The 16028-nt window shown below is 36.3% G+C and overlaps 1 protein-coding gene across 1 annotated transcript; it reads right to left on the bottom strand.

The window, feature by feature from the left end:
* Window positions 1-4899: 4899 nt before the first annotated feature.
* On the bottom strand, window positions 4900-11997 carry LOC107048578 (cyclic AMP-dependent transcription factor ATF-2). Its single transcript, XM_015271805.1, has 7 exons — window positions 11721-11997; window positions 11519-11609; window positions 10081-10226; window positions 9025-9248; window positions 7136-7349; window positions 6629-6974; window positions 4900-5710 (listed from the first exon to the last, which is right to left on the bottom strand). The coding sequence occupies exons 1-7, from the start codon at window positions 11769-11771 to the stop codon at window positions 5298-5300; spliced, it is 1485 nt and encodes a 494-aa protein (XP_015127291.1). The 5' UTR covers window positions 11772-11997; the 3' UTR covers window positions 4900-5297.
* Window positions 11998-16028: the final 4031 nt, after the last annotated feature.

A 16028-nucleotide genomic window follows, 5' to 3' on the forward strand; every position in this document is an offset into this window, starting at 1 on the left:
GGGGAGTCCGGCTAATTTTTGTGACGATTGTGGGTAAATGAGGTCGTGTTTACTCTGTCAGCTTGACGTTTACTCGGGGTGAGGGGGTTTTGGGGGTGCGGGACGGCGAGGTGAGATACGGGTGCTTGCGATTTTTTTTATGTTAGTAACTCGACAAATTCGACGATTTAAAAAAAATTCAGTGCGGAGAGACAAAGACAATAAGACGTGTAAATATCCCGTTTCTCTTGAAATCGAGTGGTTGGTGATTGAACACTTTTATCGTAAGTTTACAAGCGTAATAAGACATTTATCATTAAAAAACGTTCTGGGAGGATTTTATGGATTGGTAATTAATGGATAATGATTTTCACAATTAAAGGCATGATGGATTATCAAATTTTAGGGGAATAGTTGTTTTTTTAATGGAATTGTGTGAGAAGACTGTCGAAATCAATATACAAATTGGAGTTTGCATGTTAGTATTTCTTTTTCATGTTTTCTTATCATAAAAATAGAGGCTGAGTGGAAAATCATTCTCTGTTACATGTAAAAAAAGTGGAATTTTTTTAGATTCAATAAAAAATGGTTTCGATCTGAATTTGTAATAAAAATACGTTCGATTAAGGATTGCCAAGTATCTTTTACAGTTCGGTACAGACCACACTGTAGATTCAATCATTTTCAATCATCAAATTTGTCAATTAAATTGCGTGAGAAAAATTTGAAAGAAAATTATGAATATTCAATGCCATTAAAATTACATTTTCCACGCGGAACTCTTATTTTGTAGGCATCAAATCCATTTCTGGTAAAATTGTGAATATGAATCAATTTTTTACGATTCCGGATAAATGATTTTTATGGTGGAAAATTGATTGTTTATAAATTATTTACTGAAAATGCTTGGAAATTTCAAAAATTGCAATTTTTTAATCAGTTTATCATTCTTCCTCCAAAAGTAGACGTTCTAATTTTTTAAACATTTTGAAAATGCTTTCTGACGATTCAATATTGATCTTCAAATTCAGACCTGTCAAGTTTAAACAATAAAATCGTTGTAAAATGACCGAAAACTTAGGGTCGAATGGGGCTCAAATGAAAGCTCTACTGCTGGACTAAAATAAAAGTCGAAAAGTAGAAAAACATTTCACTGGAGAAAAAGTAACTGAAGTATTTGAATATCCTTAAAACCATTTTTTCCAACATTTTTTTCTTGAAAAATTAACGCAGTCTTTGAATCGACCGCAAAATTACGATTTTAGTGTTTATTATTATTTAATATCCAACTGTGTTCACAATACTTCAGCAGGCGTTAAATTCTTTTCTATTAGGTGTAAAAAACCGACAGATTTTTTGGTAAATGTTAAGAAAGAGGGCCCCACCCCCGATCTTTCGAAGAACTTAACCATCGGATCGGTGCTGGGGCCCTCTTTCTTAACATTTACCCCAGATTCTTTTGACTATTCATGAAAAAAGAACGAATTCTAATTTTTATTTGCATCCGACATATTTCAATTGAACCCGACATTCAAAAATTTTTTCTTTGAAAAACTAAAACTATTATCAAATCGAGAAAAGCCTCATTCAGTTTATAATAATCTTCAAGTTTGAGCTATTAAATTTTTGCCGATTAGAAAAAACTGATAGTTTAAACTAAAAATCTACAAATAACTATGACTATTTTAAAAATTATCTATTAAAAAATCATAATTTTTTCTATTTCATGAAAAGAAAAAACTAATTTTCATCTTTATTTGCAACTAAAACATTTAAATTCAACCCAATTTTTCAACATTCTTCCTTCAAAACACTAGAAGTCATTCAATGAAGGAAAAAATCACTATCTCAGTTTTAAAATTCTTCAAAACCTCGCGGTATTATTTTTCAAGAGGCCGTAACATTACGACTCCCCATTCCTCCCATTTTTTTGGTCTAGAACGTCGTAATCTGGTCGGTTATTTGAGTTATTTATGATCAAGTCACATATGAGTAAACCGAGAGAATGCGAGTGTATTCGGTATTCTAAAAGTTTTGTACAACTGTTGAGAATGGGAGAGGGAATCGAGAGGCGTAAAAATAGTTCAGGCGTGTGAAACTTGCTACAACGATAGTTTAAACCAGAGAATGTTTCGAATTGTGGGGGCAGAGAGGCACGTCAATGTCGTTTTTATCCTTATCGCTGCTGGCTCTTATCATCGCATAGGAAAACCGTTGTCGACGATATTTGTCGAGAAAGCAAACCCCGATAGTCTGCGATGGCCAGTGTATCCGTTCTATCTCGCTACAGTGAGTCAATTCTATTTCATACATTTTTTTTGTGAATGTTTCTGGGGTTTTTTATGCCTTGGAGACATGCCCGTGACGATTCAACGGAGTTATCTCGGCGTTTCCGTCTCTGACAAATACACGGTATTTCCGTTTGAGTGTTTCGTTTTTTTCAGGGATGAGGAGAGGAAAATGTGGGAATTGCTGCAGGTTGAAATGTCGATTTGAGGATTTTTTCAGGAGAAATTTACTGAGCGCCGACTTCGCACGTGCCTAAAGCCCCTTATCATTCTCTTGTCCGGTGTAAATGGTCGTCTCGACTGGACGGAGAACTGATAAGGGCCCGAGGGTTACAGATACATCGGGGGACTTCGGTACGAGGAGAAAATAAATGTCACGAGAAGTGGCCGGTAATCGCAGAGGGAGAGATCATCAGTGTTAGTGGTTTATTAATTTTCCTTTGTTTTTGTGAGTCTGGGAGCACAATTGAGGGGATTACATCACTGGGATGATACACGAGGTGTTACTCAATTCAATGAACAGCGGGAATGAGATAATCAACGTGTTTTAATGCTTGTTAATCGTACCAGGGACTGGAATGATTTATTTAGGAGTGAATTCAGTCGGCCAGGCCCTCGTGTTTGCTGATCTCGAGCTTTGAAGAGATCTTTACAGCCGTCATGACAAAAAATACTGTTCGTCATACGGCCAAAAAAAACTTTTCTAGTGATTGCCTCTCTCGCCTTCGGCTCGAGCTGCAAACTCATATTCGCCATAAATAGATTTTTTCGGCCTCGTGACGAAATATACTATTCAGTCCAATTCGTGCCCGCGTTTTTTTTTTATTGAATTTTGAATTTAACAGAGGTCTAGAGGAATTCTGTTAATGGATTCAGAATCAGCGGAATTTAATCTTTCTAACGCGGGTAATTTCATCTGTAGGAGAGCCAAGGTCGAAATTTTGTCGGATTGTGCTACTGAACCGAATTATGATCATTAAGGATCGATTCATCGAGCTGGAAAATTCGAAAAAAAAATTTTTTGAAGCTTTTTAAAAATGAGTGAGTAATAATTTTATCATCCTCATAATAAACTGTATTGGGGTGGTTAACACTCGAGTGCTTATGAATAAAAAATTATGGTTGATGATGGACTTTTGTTTTTAATGATCTCGAGATATGCTGAAGTCAGCATAACTTTTTCCTTCGCTTTTAAGAGTGGGGGATACAGTTACAAGTGGTAATTACGTGGAGTGGGGGTACCCAGGGAAGTAAAATGTTATGCTGCCTTTATTTTGTTTCTGTTGAATTTCTGGTTGAAATAATACGAAGCAAAAATTAATCTCACATTTTTCTCTCTCTGTTTACACTCGGGTATGAAGAACATTTTTATGGGCGGAAATTCTGAGTAGTGTGGGCTACGATGTTTATACTTTAGTTTTTAAGTCTAAACAGAGTTGAATGAATAGGACCTATTGAGTCACGTCACCAGAGGCCCAGGGCGTTGTATTCCTTTGTCATTTCGTTAGTTCCTTCGAGGAATTGGTAAAGAGCGGATGTGTGCTTTGAGCGTATTAAATAAAGTCAAAGCAATAAAGTTTCTTTTCACTTATTTACTAGTTTGGTTATTTAAATTATCCCATTTCCAATAGGTTCAGACAGTTTTTGTAGTTCTTGTGAAAATTTTAATATCTCTGTTGAACTCGGAGATATTCACGAAAATCTCATCCTCAATTTCATTTGAATTATTCTGTTTTGATACTTTACTTCTGGATTGAATGTTTGTAATCAATAAAAATGAAGTTTGCGTGATGAAAATGTATTCAATTATTAAATACTTTATTCATTACTAAGATACAATGATTGATGAATCGAATCGCGATCATTAAGGATCGATTTGTTGAGCTGGAAAATTCGAAAATAACTATTTATGAACCTTTTTAAAAATGATTGAGTAATAATTTTTGTTATCCTCACAGTAAACTGTATTGAACTGTGGGAAAATAATGAATTGTTAATTAACAATAAAAAGTCTAACGAAAATAAAATACTCAATAGAAAATGCATCCACCAATGCAATTAACATAAACAAAAATGTGTTGAACTAAGAAATACATAAGACTTTGTGAGAAATGATTATAATGCTCCAGCCAGCTGACATTAATCAACGATGGATTTGGCTTTGTATCGAACACTGAGAGGTAATTACTTCCGGATAACTAGTGGACTTAGACGGCTATTGTTTCTCAGGGTCATTTGACCAAAAACAGAATAGAACAGAATATTTAACACTTTGTGTGAATTAACTTTGCTCAGAGCAAAAGTAGCAGTTGAAGTCGATTTTTTATTACGAAAGATAAACTTTTTAGAACTATGTTTCGATGCTCCACGAGGCGATGTTCATCAATATTGATGAATAATGGCAATTGATTAGTGAAAATGAAATCCCGAATCATGAGACTAAAACGAAAGAAAACATTTTTTAACTTTTCAGTTAATTTAAAAAATGATTCATTGTCAGGGCTATGACCTCCATAACGAGTAGTTCCACAAAAAAAAATTTTCAATTCATTCCTTTATAAAAAAGAAATTCATTCCTTCCTAAGACCACTCACTCCCGAGATAAAAAAAAACAGAAATGACTCCATGAACATAACTCAATGCTCTTTATTAATAACTTCAATAACGTAACATAATGAACTGTAAATAAACAATAAAAAGTCTGACATAAATAAAATACTCAATAGAAAATGCACCCACCGATGCAATTAACATAAACAAAAATGTGTTGAACTGAGAAATACATAATACTTGGTGAGAAATGATCGTAATGCTCCAGCCAGCTGACATTAATCAACGACGGATTTGACTCTGTATCGCACACTTTGGGAGGTAATTGCTTCCGGATTACTACTGGACTTCAACGGCTATTGGTTCTCGAAAAGAACAGAACAGTCAACCCTTCGTGTGACTGAATTTTTTCCCAGAAAAAACAGCAGTGGAAGTCAAAGCAGTGCAGTTTTTTTTTGCAGGAGATGAGCTTCTTTGGAACTATGTTCCAGTGATCTTCGAGGCGACGTTCATCAACTGGAGACTCTGGTCCACCTGGATAATCTGTCGCGAGCTGATGGACTGAGCCTTTCGGAAGGAGGAATTCTGCAGAATGAAGATCGACTTGGTGGGCCTCTTCTCATGGATTTGGGACAGCTCCACGACCTTCAGTGGCTCAGAGGGGGTTCGTATCAGCTTCGTCACGCAGATCGGTAGGTTTTTCTCGTCTAGTTTTGGAAGGATAATCGATTGGTTCTGGTGGAATTTTGATGGCTTTCGTTTTGCAGGCTTTGGAGGTTCGTTCGAGTTTTTTCGCTTTGCTGGAGGAATTGAGGGGGTCAAGGAGATTGGAGATGTTTGTAGGAGGTGAGGGATTACTGGAATCAACTGGGGATCTACGAAGACGTCGGTGCCTGGAATTATTAATAATGTTCTTTTGTTGCACATTTTTGATTATAGATTAAAATCTCAATTGGTCTCAATGAATAAAGCTTATTAATACGGTCTCTATTCATGAAAAAATTCATGAGATTCGATTGATCCTTAGTAAGAAAATTCAAAAAAAAAAACAAGAAGAAAAAAGACTATACATACAGACGTCATCTAAAATTGCATATTCGGACTGTTTAGACCACATTTAGTTAGCCTAACACAAAAAATTAGCAACTTAAATTTAAGCGGAAGCAAAAATTATGAAATTTCAGTGAAAATTCAATGGAATTACAAATGTTTGAGCAGAAAAACAGGGAAAACTCCCCAATCTACTTGAGTTTTTAAACAAAATCTGAATATTCACTACCAATTACCCTAAATGTTAAAATCATTGAAAATTCAGAAATATATTAACCTGAATTATCCGGACTTCTATTGATTTTCATGGAATAATTGGATTAAAATGTAGAGTTTCTGTTCACTTTTTCATCAAAATTGTGAAGGTTCAAAGATGAAATTCCGTGAAATTTCAGCAGAAGTGCCACTGCATAAAGATTTCCAAGATGTATATCAGATAATTAAGTCAAAAGTTCTTAACAGTCTCACAGCTGTACCTGAATTTCCAATATTGTGAATTTGAATTGAATTCGGAGTCAAGCTATTCTTGGAATTTTTTATTCACTTTGGAAATTCATATTCCGATGACAACTAAAGTTTTCAAATTCATTAATTTTCACTATTTCTAATAACTCTCACTGCCATGCATCTGAAAATTGCAATTCCATTGGATTTTCAGGAAATTAAACGATTTGTCAGTAACAACAAACGTAATTTCGAAACGAAATTTCACGAGTGATTTCCCAAAAGTCCATTGATGGGTTTGATGGAGTTAATTTTACCTTTCTCCATGGATTTCGTGATCGGACAGTCTTTGTGGGCTAAAAGGAGAGTCTTGAGATTCATAACTTCAGAACGAAGGGATTTTATCTCTAACTGGAGGGCTCCGTTCAACTCGTTGGCATTGTTCAAGGATTTCTGAAGCTGCTGGATCCACTGCTTTCGTTTCGCTCGGGCACGCATGGAGCTAGCACGATTTCGCGCCAAGATGTCTTGTTTTTTGTGGAGATCCTGGGGTTTTTCTCTCTGGGGTTTAGTTGTGGGCAGCGATTTCACGGAATTCTGGTTCTGCTCGGGCTTTTGGGGCTCGGAGGAAGACTCGTTTTTCGAAAGTACTTCTTTCAATTTCTGAAATGTCGGCATTGAAATTCGATATTAAGAAAAATTGTCAATTTCTAATTTTTCGACCGTTTAAATATCGAAAATCGTTCCTTCAAACAGAATAATGACATTCGTTCTAGGTTTTAATGTAATGATGCCAGAGATTTATGAGGATTGCATGCACCTACCATTTTTGCCAGAGACAGTCTCTCCTTCTTCGCATCTCCAGTTTGTGGGCATTTAACCGGAGAATTCGTTTTTATAACGATTGCCTGCGGTTTCACAGGCTGACTCGTAATATCAGGGACACTGTTTGAACCAGAAACTGGAATTGCTGACAGTGGCATCAATTTACCATCGTCCATTTTCAGTATAAGTTGAACTTCCTCTCCGTTTATTGATCTGCATAAACGAGATTCAGTGATTCAGTGAGTGAATTACTCGAGCGAAAGCAAAGTAGTTGTTGAATTATTCTCTCAGTGGTTTCTTCAATGTTTCAAGAGCCAATCGAACAGAGAACTCGCGAAATTTATCGCAAACTTGAGGGATCAGACGAAATCAGAATAAGAAAAACTCGAGGAAAATGAATAGAAAAGAAATAATGAATTCGTTTCTCTTCTGGAAATTAAATGGATCAAATATGAGTTCTGAATTGACCTGGGGAATTATAAATTCACTCGACGTTGCAGTTTCACGATTCCTCATTTACTTGATATCCCTTTAATGGCAGGAGTAAAGTCAAATAGATGTATCAAATTTCTCAACTAATTGAGAGAGTGAATCCTGTTAATTCTGTTTTACATCTCATTAGATGTAAGATTATCTCAATGGCGACTGCGAATATGTTCAGAGAGATTTTTTATTCTCAATTTGCTCAGCTAAAGGTCATTATTGCATTACAACACTGATGTCTTGAGTGATGAGTGATTTTATAAAATAAATGTCAAAGAATATTTTCTATAAAGGATTTTACAAGATACAAAAAAGTTTTCCTGATATCTTCTCCTAAAATGTCTGCTTTTCAATATAAATAGAGAAACTGTCGAATTAATTAATCGTTTCGTCATTTCACGACAATATCGATGTTTCTTAATGTACAATTAATTATCTCCGTAACAAATGTTTTTACGAAGAAACATTGATGGACATTTTTTTTGGAAATTGCGACCTAAAACCACTTGAGATGAATACAAAATTACCAGACTCATCAATTTGCACTGATTAAGTTTCAGCTTTTCATGGCAGAAATATTATTGATACCCGATTAGACCTCAAGTTCTTCGCAAATGATTAATTAATTAATTCTGAAGGTTAATTAACTATGAAAGCTGTTTGAAATGGGGTGTAATGCTGTCTGACATTTCCTTCTACAACCACTTGTTCCCAAGATAAATATAGGATTAGCAACAGTGTGAAATTCAATTAATTGTTTCGTCATTTCACTGCAATATCAATGTTTTTAAATGTGCAAGAGACATTTTTTCATTGAAAATTTCGACTTGAAACCAATTGAATTGAATAGAAAATTACCAAACTCTTCAAATCGCATTGATTAAGTTTCAGCATTTCATTATAGAAATATTTATCATGATCCATTAGACCCGAAATACCTCTAAAATTACTAATCAATAGACTCAGAGACTCTTAGACTCTAGACTCTAAGGGTTTAATTAACTACCAAAGCTGTTTGAAATTGTCTGTAAATCTGTCTGACATTTCCGCCTAAAACCACTCGTTGTCAAGATAAATGCAAATATTTTTACAAAGGAAAGTGAATAGACATTTTTTGTTGGAAATTTACCTAAAACCTCTTGAGATGACTACAAAATAACGAAACCCATCAAGCTGCACTGATTAAGTTTCAGCATTTCATGACACAAATATTATTCATATCCCATTAGACTTGAAACACCTCGAAAATGACTAACTAATCAACTCTAAGGGATTAATTAACTACCGAATCTGTTTGAAATTTAATCCCCGGAGTGTTTTCCGAGATGATAATAACTCAAAGCCCAAAGTTTCGACACTAAAACCCAAATAACTCAAGAAACTTGATGAATCAATTAAAACTCACAGACTGCTCGATGGCGCTGCTATGACAGGTGGAACAGAGGTATCAGCCTCCTGGATGACAACAGTCTCAGTCGTTTTTTTAATTGTCGTCGTGCTCGTGACGTTTTTCGATATTTCACAGGGATTGTCAGGAGTTTCGGGAGATATTTTCCTGTTCCCTGACTGGTCATTCTCGATGTGAGGGAAGACGTGGGGAGTATGTAATGTATCATCACTTTGGACGATCTAAGAAATGAATAAATGAATAGTTTTTGCTTCAGAACGAACGCTTTCTAATCGTTTATATTTAAATTTTGGACAAGAAGTTCGATAATGTACTTTATAATATAAGGGCACTTTTTTGTGGGCGTCGCGAGGCTTTTTGTCACCAGTATTATACAATATCGTAAGATATATATGCAAAAATATACTTCCTGACGAGTATGAGGGTCACAGGCCGAGCCGAAAGCGAGGTACAACTAATTTTTTTCACTTGTATCATAATGTATTGCACGATTCGCGCAACGTGCTTAAAATAATATAGATCACTCGGGTATAAACTTCGTTTTCAACGAATGTGAGTACTTACCTCCCCTTCGGCTAGGCCTAAACTTCACATTCGTCGAAAACGAAGCTTGTGCCCTTGTAGTCTAATGTACTGTTTCATCACTTGTGCGTAAAGTAAGAATTTACGCACGCTTCGTACTTTTTGCACATTGTGATGAAAAATGGGGTTCGTTATTCGTGGGAAAAGTGATTAACCCTTGGGAGGGTAACACTACATACCTCCCACCCTATTATTATATTATGGGCCCTATTTATGGACCGTATACATTAATTCTTCATTTTTCATTCAAAATTCTTCGCGACACGTCCTTTCGCAAGCATATACTTAATTTATTCACTGATAAAGACATAAGCAATTACCCACCTGCTTTTATGATTAAATAGAAACCATAAAAATAAACGATGAAAAAACGAAATGAATAAATAAATATGAATAGAGGATTGATGTCAAGATTACTGTTCCCCGTGTTTGCATGCCAAATAAATCATTTACTATGACAAAAGTGCGAACCTCGTTTTCTGGTAATGATCCAAGTTTCCCGGACTCCACGGCTCTTCTGAATGTCTCCTCGAACGGATTAACGTTCTGTAGGTCTTGAAATAAACCCATTTCCTCACAGTTCCTTATGAATCTCGTTGGTGTGGGAGTTTGATCAGCTGAAACGATAACGCGTGATCGAAAATGGGCACAAACAAGAGTAACTAATCATTTTTAGATTTTATGGTCGGGCAAATATGCACTTTTGAATTGTTAATGGATTCTGATTAACACGGAATTTCGAATAAACCGAAACAGGGTTCAATCGATGAATTTATCCATGAGTTTTAAACAGTGAAAGAAAAAATCAACGGTCTATTCCGCCCCGGGGCTAGATGTCGAGAGAAAAATCGACATCACGAAAATCATTTCTTGAGCGAAAAACATCGCACACATATTTGATAAATTTATGGTAGGTTTCAGACAAGAAATCGGTGCTCCTCGGGCTAAGGAGGAAGTTACTGAATGAAATGATGTTTTTTTTTTCGAAATGAGATAATATTCCTTAAAAGACAAGGGAAGTTTGACAGAAGGAAATGAAGATATTGCTTCCCTTCGAACTCAACGCGATTGAGCGGAAGCGACGGTTAAATTTTTTTAATATCTGGAGGTTTTCCTCTGCATAAACTCTATTCATTCAATATGAACTTCTGTGATTCATGATTCACTAAATCGAAGCTTTTAATGTTTTTTGTTATTTTCCCATCTTCGGACGCGAAAAATCGATTTCTTGGCAAGAAATTCTCACTTTATCGTAAAATGTTCATGTTGAAGTCATGAACACTTCACCGAAATCTGACATTGCCTGACACATTATCCGGAATTCTTATCCCAAGAAATTGATACTCAAGAGATGAGATATTTGGCGCGAGAAATTAGTTTTGTGACGTTATTACAATATTTCTCTCAGTGTACAAGCTTTTCTAGTAGTTTGAACTTGATAGAGAGAAACAGCTAACTTTTTGTAATATACAGCTTAAACAAAGAAAGCGATCAGATATTTGACATTGTAAAATCACATTATTCTCTATTGAAGTCATGTTTTACTAGGAATTCAACAGTGAAATGGTGCAATGACAAATCAACTTCATCTAGACTTCAGCTGTTTTCGAAATATCTTTGAGTGTAAATGAGGCAGAAAATTTTTTGTGGCTCTCATTTTCTTCTAGAAAGATGCTCTTAGCGATAATTCCTTTATCTCCTCTGGATTCCGAAAACATTTATGAAGCACTTCAATATGAATGAAGCTAGTGTACTTCGCAATCCCACTTCACTATTTATTTTCGGAATTATAAGAGACAGAAGATAAAAACAAATTTATCCCGGGAAATTTCGCAATTTCAAAAGATCAATCACATTTTAATTTTTAATAATTAACAATACATTCAATTACTAATGAATGGATACTTACCGACAAAAACACCTGTTTTATTGCTCCCCAAGTTCAATATCATATCGTGTTTTTTCTTGTGAACCACCAGATGATCCTCATTCGTAAAGCTCTGAACCCCATAAAATTTAATTAAGTCCAGTAATTGGATTGAATGAGGTTATGTCCATGAAGTTGAAGTTGATAAAATATTTAACACAAACGTAAATGAACATTTACTCACCATGTTACACCCTGGAGAGGGACAGGCGAAGGGTTTCTCCGATTCTCCCATTTTCGAAACGATCGGAGTGACAAACCACTGATGATTAAATTGACAGGTAGTCGTTTCCCGATCGACTGTAGGGCGCTTGTAAATGTTATCACTTAACGATGGTAGTGCATTACACGAGGCATTCTGCGGTATTCGTGTTATTGATCAATTCATTGAACAGGTGATTCGATTGTTGCGAATATATACTGAATGGAAATACTGTCAATCATACGGTGGCATAATCAAAAACACGGATGTGTCAGAACGAAGTTCGCCATCTCGCGGGGATGAATGGAAGGAAGTGGATTCGTAGAATATGTGGGCGGAGGCAGCACCGTACGGTGAAATATTTGAAATGCCGTTTAACCACGACAACAATTGGACGAAGGAATCTACGCTTTTTGCTTCTGAATCGCATTGTTATCGTTCAAATTCAAGTTTTAGATCGAGGGGCTAGTCACTTAGGGAATCACTGGGCCACTTGACTGGAAATCAAGGAAGAAATCAATGGAAATCACTAAAAATCAAGTGATTTCCATTTTCGGTAGTGATTTCTAAAGATTTCAGGACGTCATCGGAAAGCAATAGAAATCATAAAAAAATCAAGTGATTTCCGAAATCATTAGAAATCATCAATAAGTGTAATTATCGCAATTGATTGTGCAGTTTCAACTCTACAATTTTTGTTATAGTAGCGTTCGAAATCACCCAATCTCGAAATGCGACGCTATGAAGTTTTGGACATCCTTACGTATTGTAATGTCATGTAGAAAATTGTCATTATCGACAGATACCCCACTCTGGGCCCGAAATCAATGATTTCTTGAAATCAAGAAATTATTGGAATCTATTAGAAATCATGGAAATTACAAAAAATCAAAAGAAATCATGATTTCTCCAGTGATTTCTTAAAATCAAGAAATCATTGGAATCTACTGGAAATCATGGAAATCACAAAAAATCAAAGGAAATCATGATTTCTAATGTTGATTGAGAAATCACAAAAACCGTTCTTCGGAGTTTAATCTTTTTCCCAATCTCACAACGTTCCTTTCCTCATAAAACTACTTATTTTTGTATCACCAGATTAATTATTATCAATAGCACTAGATATTCTCTGTAGAATTTCTTTCAGATTTTAATCTTCAAAATTAAAGTTATGTTCATACTATTTTAATCTCCCTCAAATTCCAAGGCATTCTCCAAGACCCCTCATCCCATTAAAAATCCCCAACCACCGAGAACGAAACAAATTAGAGAAACCCCATAATAAATCTCCAGTCATGATTGAAAGTTCCAAATGTTTTCCGAATTAATTACGCTCTTCACTCAATCACCACGATCACCGAATGAGAAGATGACTGGTGAGATTGAGAAAGGGAAAAATGGAAGGAAAAAAAAATGAAAGTGGAGGAGGTGAAGAGAGGAATAAGAGAGCCAAGATTTCACTCACGGATGGCATTGGATACGCTGAAGGGGTCCCAATATCAACGGGCGAGAGAGTGAGGTAAGGAGGAGGCTGTTAAACGTGTTCGGAGTGTAGCGTTGTTGGAATGACGATATTTCTGTTCCTCATCAGTAGTCACCGGTGTTTCGTGCTGTCCTAATCACTCGGACTTGGCACGCTCTTGAAATTAAAAACCCTCCGGACTGCTCATTAATCAGTCAACTAATCAATTAATAACATTTCGCATTACCGATTCATTAATTCTAATTACTCAATCAACTAATACATTGTGATTCAATACATTACGCGACGAGTAATCGAGGTAAGTTACAAATTAAGTGAGTTTTATACTCCCCCGATGTGAATTTATTATCGTGTGCGTGAAGTGAAATTATTGAATTAATGAGCTCCGGTGATTTTCTTTTCTCTGAACAAACCGGATGTGAACGTTAAAATAGTCGGGTTAAAAAAAAGAGCGGGAAAGTTAACAGATCCAAAAACTTGAAAGTAAAAGTAAAAACCCTGTGAAATAATTTTAATTTCAACTAAAAACCCAATTTAACACCGTCAATTTCATGGTTTGTTGTTGACAAAGTGAGCTGTCGTTTTCACCAGAATATATCTCATTGTAACGAAGTAAAAGTTTTGAATTTCATAGCTTTCCTCGAGTTCTTGTGATTCAAACAAACGAGACGTAAAAAAAAAGAGATAACCAGTTGGTTTGTTTCGTCGAGAGATGCACGGAGTTGAAATAATGGGAGGAGGAAGGACGAGTGGCTGTACGTGGAGTAGAGGTGGCCGAGGCGAAAGTGCCCTTGGACCCCGGCAATGTTAAGGCCTCAACCGGCATACTTACTTTCTTTCTTTCCCTCTCGTATCCGATATTTTTTATCGCACCGATCGAACGAGAGTTGAGGCTCATTCTCGTCATCCGGTCATTGTCATAACTGAGAGATAAAATGTAAAAACAACAGATGAAAACCATTTCTTCGGCATTTCTCTCGGTACTTCTCTCGGTGAATGGGATCATATTGTGGGATTGATATTGTTTTTTTTTCCGGGGAAAATTGTTTTGAAAAATCATCGCGATAGTTTTTCACTCGGTTATAATCAACAGTCGAAAGTTTGGTGAGGGACGAAAAAAAACTTTCACTAATGACTCGTTCGGCGGTCTAGCGTCATTGTGTTTGAACACATGGAGGTGAAGTGGGGTTCTGCATGTGGAGCGCACGGTGAACGTCACCACTGACTCCCCCATTCCTACAAGCACTAAGAGCCGTTCCACTTGTTTCAGTGGCCTGCTTTCGTGTCCCACTTATTTGCACTATTCTGTGTGCGTACACGCTGAGGATCAAGATTGAACAAGTTGGAGGATTTTTCACGTGTACGTGAGGGACTATTGTAGCGCTCTTGGGCTGGATGAGAGGATGACGGAGACCGTTGGAGCGGAAATCAGGATCGTGATCTCTGAGGGGATTTTTTAATGACGATGGGAGAATGAGTGGAGTTAGATTTTTGGCGGATTAACGTTCTGGGAGCTCGGGGCTTCCGCGGAGAGATGAGGACTGTCCTTCTGGGTCTCACGGCTGGGATTATTCTTGGGATTCTGGACTTGAGGGCGAGTGCTGTGGGGAGGAGGAATGATAAATATCTGTCGATTATTGGTGAGTTGGAGAGGGGGGGGGATTTTGGGAGGGCATTGGGGTTTTTTCTTTTCTGTAGGTAGGGTAGGCAGACCAGCAGATNGGGGGGGGGGGGAGATTTTGGGAGGGCATTGGGGTTTTTTCTTTTCTGTAGGTAGGGTAGGCAGACCAGCAGATAGACACGAAGCAAAAGATAGATGGTTTCAATTTTTTGAAATGTTCTTTCAGTAATATAGGGGTAACCGAGGCCAAATGGACACTGGATTTTTTTGAATGTTGAAGATTTATTGAACTGTTGAGGAGAGACTACTATGAGGTTTTAAATTCGCCGGCTGTTGGAGTGGGATTTATCATGCATTGAAGATCGATTATGTATGTGGAAAAACGAATAATTAGTGCAAAAACATCAATTTTTTATTGTTCGTTTGCCGCGCAGACGGTTGAACTGTTAAAAATAGTCCAGGGTCTCCAATTTCTGAGGTACAAAGGTTTTTAACGAGTTAATTACGAGTTAGTTTTTTGAAATTTCACTTCTACACAGCCAATTTCGTTTTTCTTAATATAATAAATTACACAATTCATGTAAAATAGCCAGAAAAATGATCCTCAAAATATTAAAAATGCATTCTCAAATCTTTCAGAAACTTTCATGTTAAAAAAAAAGAAATTAGCTGTGTAGGAGTCGTATTTCAAGAAACTAACTCGCAATTGTTATTGTATACACATTTTCAAAAATTTTGAAAGAGAGAAATCTCTATAGCTTAAAAATTGGAGAGGCCCTGGATAATTTTTAACATTGTAAGCATTTGCGGGGCAAATGAACAATAAACAATTAATTTTTTTGCACTAATTATTCATTTTTAGACATATATATAACTGATCAATTTAAGAAAGGTCAGGGGATATTGGAGCAATAATTAGGACGTTGATTAAGTTGTCATAGTGCGATGGAAACATGGTGATGGAACCAATAATTAAATATAATTGATCTTCAATGTACAATTAATCTCGTACCAATAGCGCGACGTTTAAAACTCATGTCTCTCCCCTTGAACCGTTTTACCGCTTCGCAACCGAAATCCTGACATGAGAAACTAATCTCCCCCTCTTCACACCTCGCAATAATATCCAAACAATCTCTCTAAAACTATGAACCTTTTATTTTCAATTCAGACGCACCCGAGAAGG

Source organism: Diachasma alloeum, unplaced genomic scaffold (genome assembly GCF_001412515.2).
Source record: "Diachasma alloeum isolate Michigan unplaced genomic scaffold, Dall2.0 Dall_scaffold_00195, whole genome shotgun sequence".
NCBI classification, from domain to species: domain Eukaryota; kingdom Metazoa; phylum Arthropoda; class Insecta; order Hymenoptera; family Braconidae; genus Diachasma; species Diachasma alloeum.

Coding starts and splice junctions, on each gene's coding strand:
- LOC107048578 (XM_015271805.1), bottom strand. CDS start 11,771: ATGGGAGAATCGGAGAAACCCTTCGCCTGTCCCTCTCCAGGGTGTAAC. Junction 11,610..11,720: donor CCTCTCCAGGGTGTAACATG/GTGAGTAAATGT, acceptor TATGGGGTTCAG/AGCTTTACGAATGAGGATCA. Junction 7,350..9,024: donor GCAGCGCCATCGAGCAGTCT/GTGAGTTTTAAT, acceptor TCGTTTATGCAG/ATCAATAAACGGAGAGGAAG.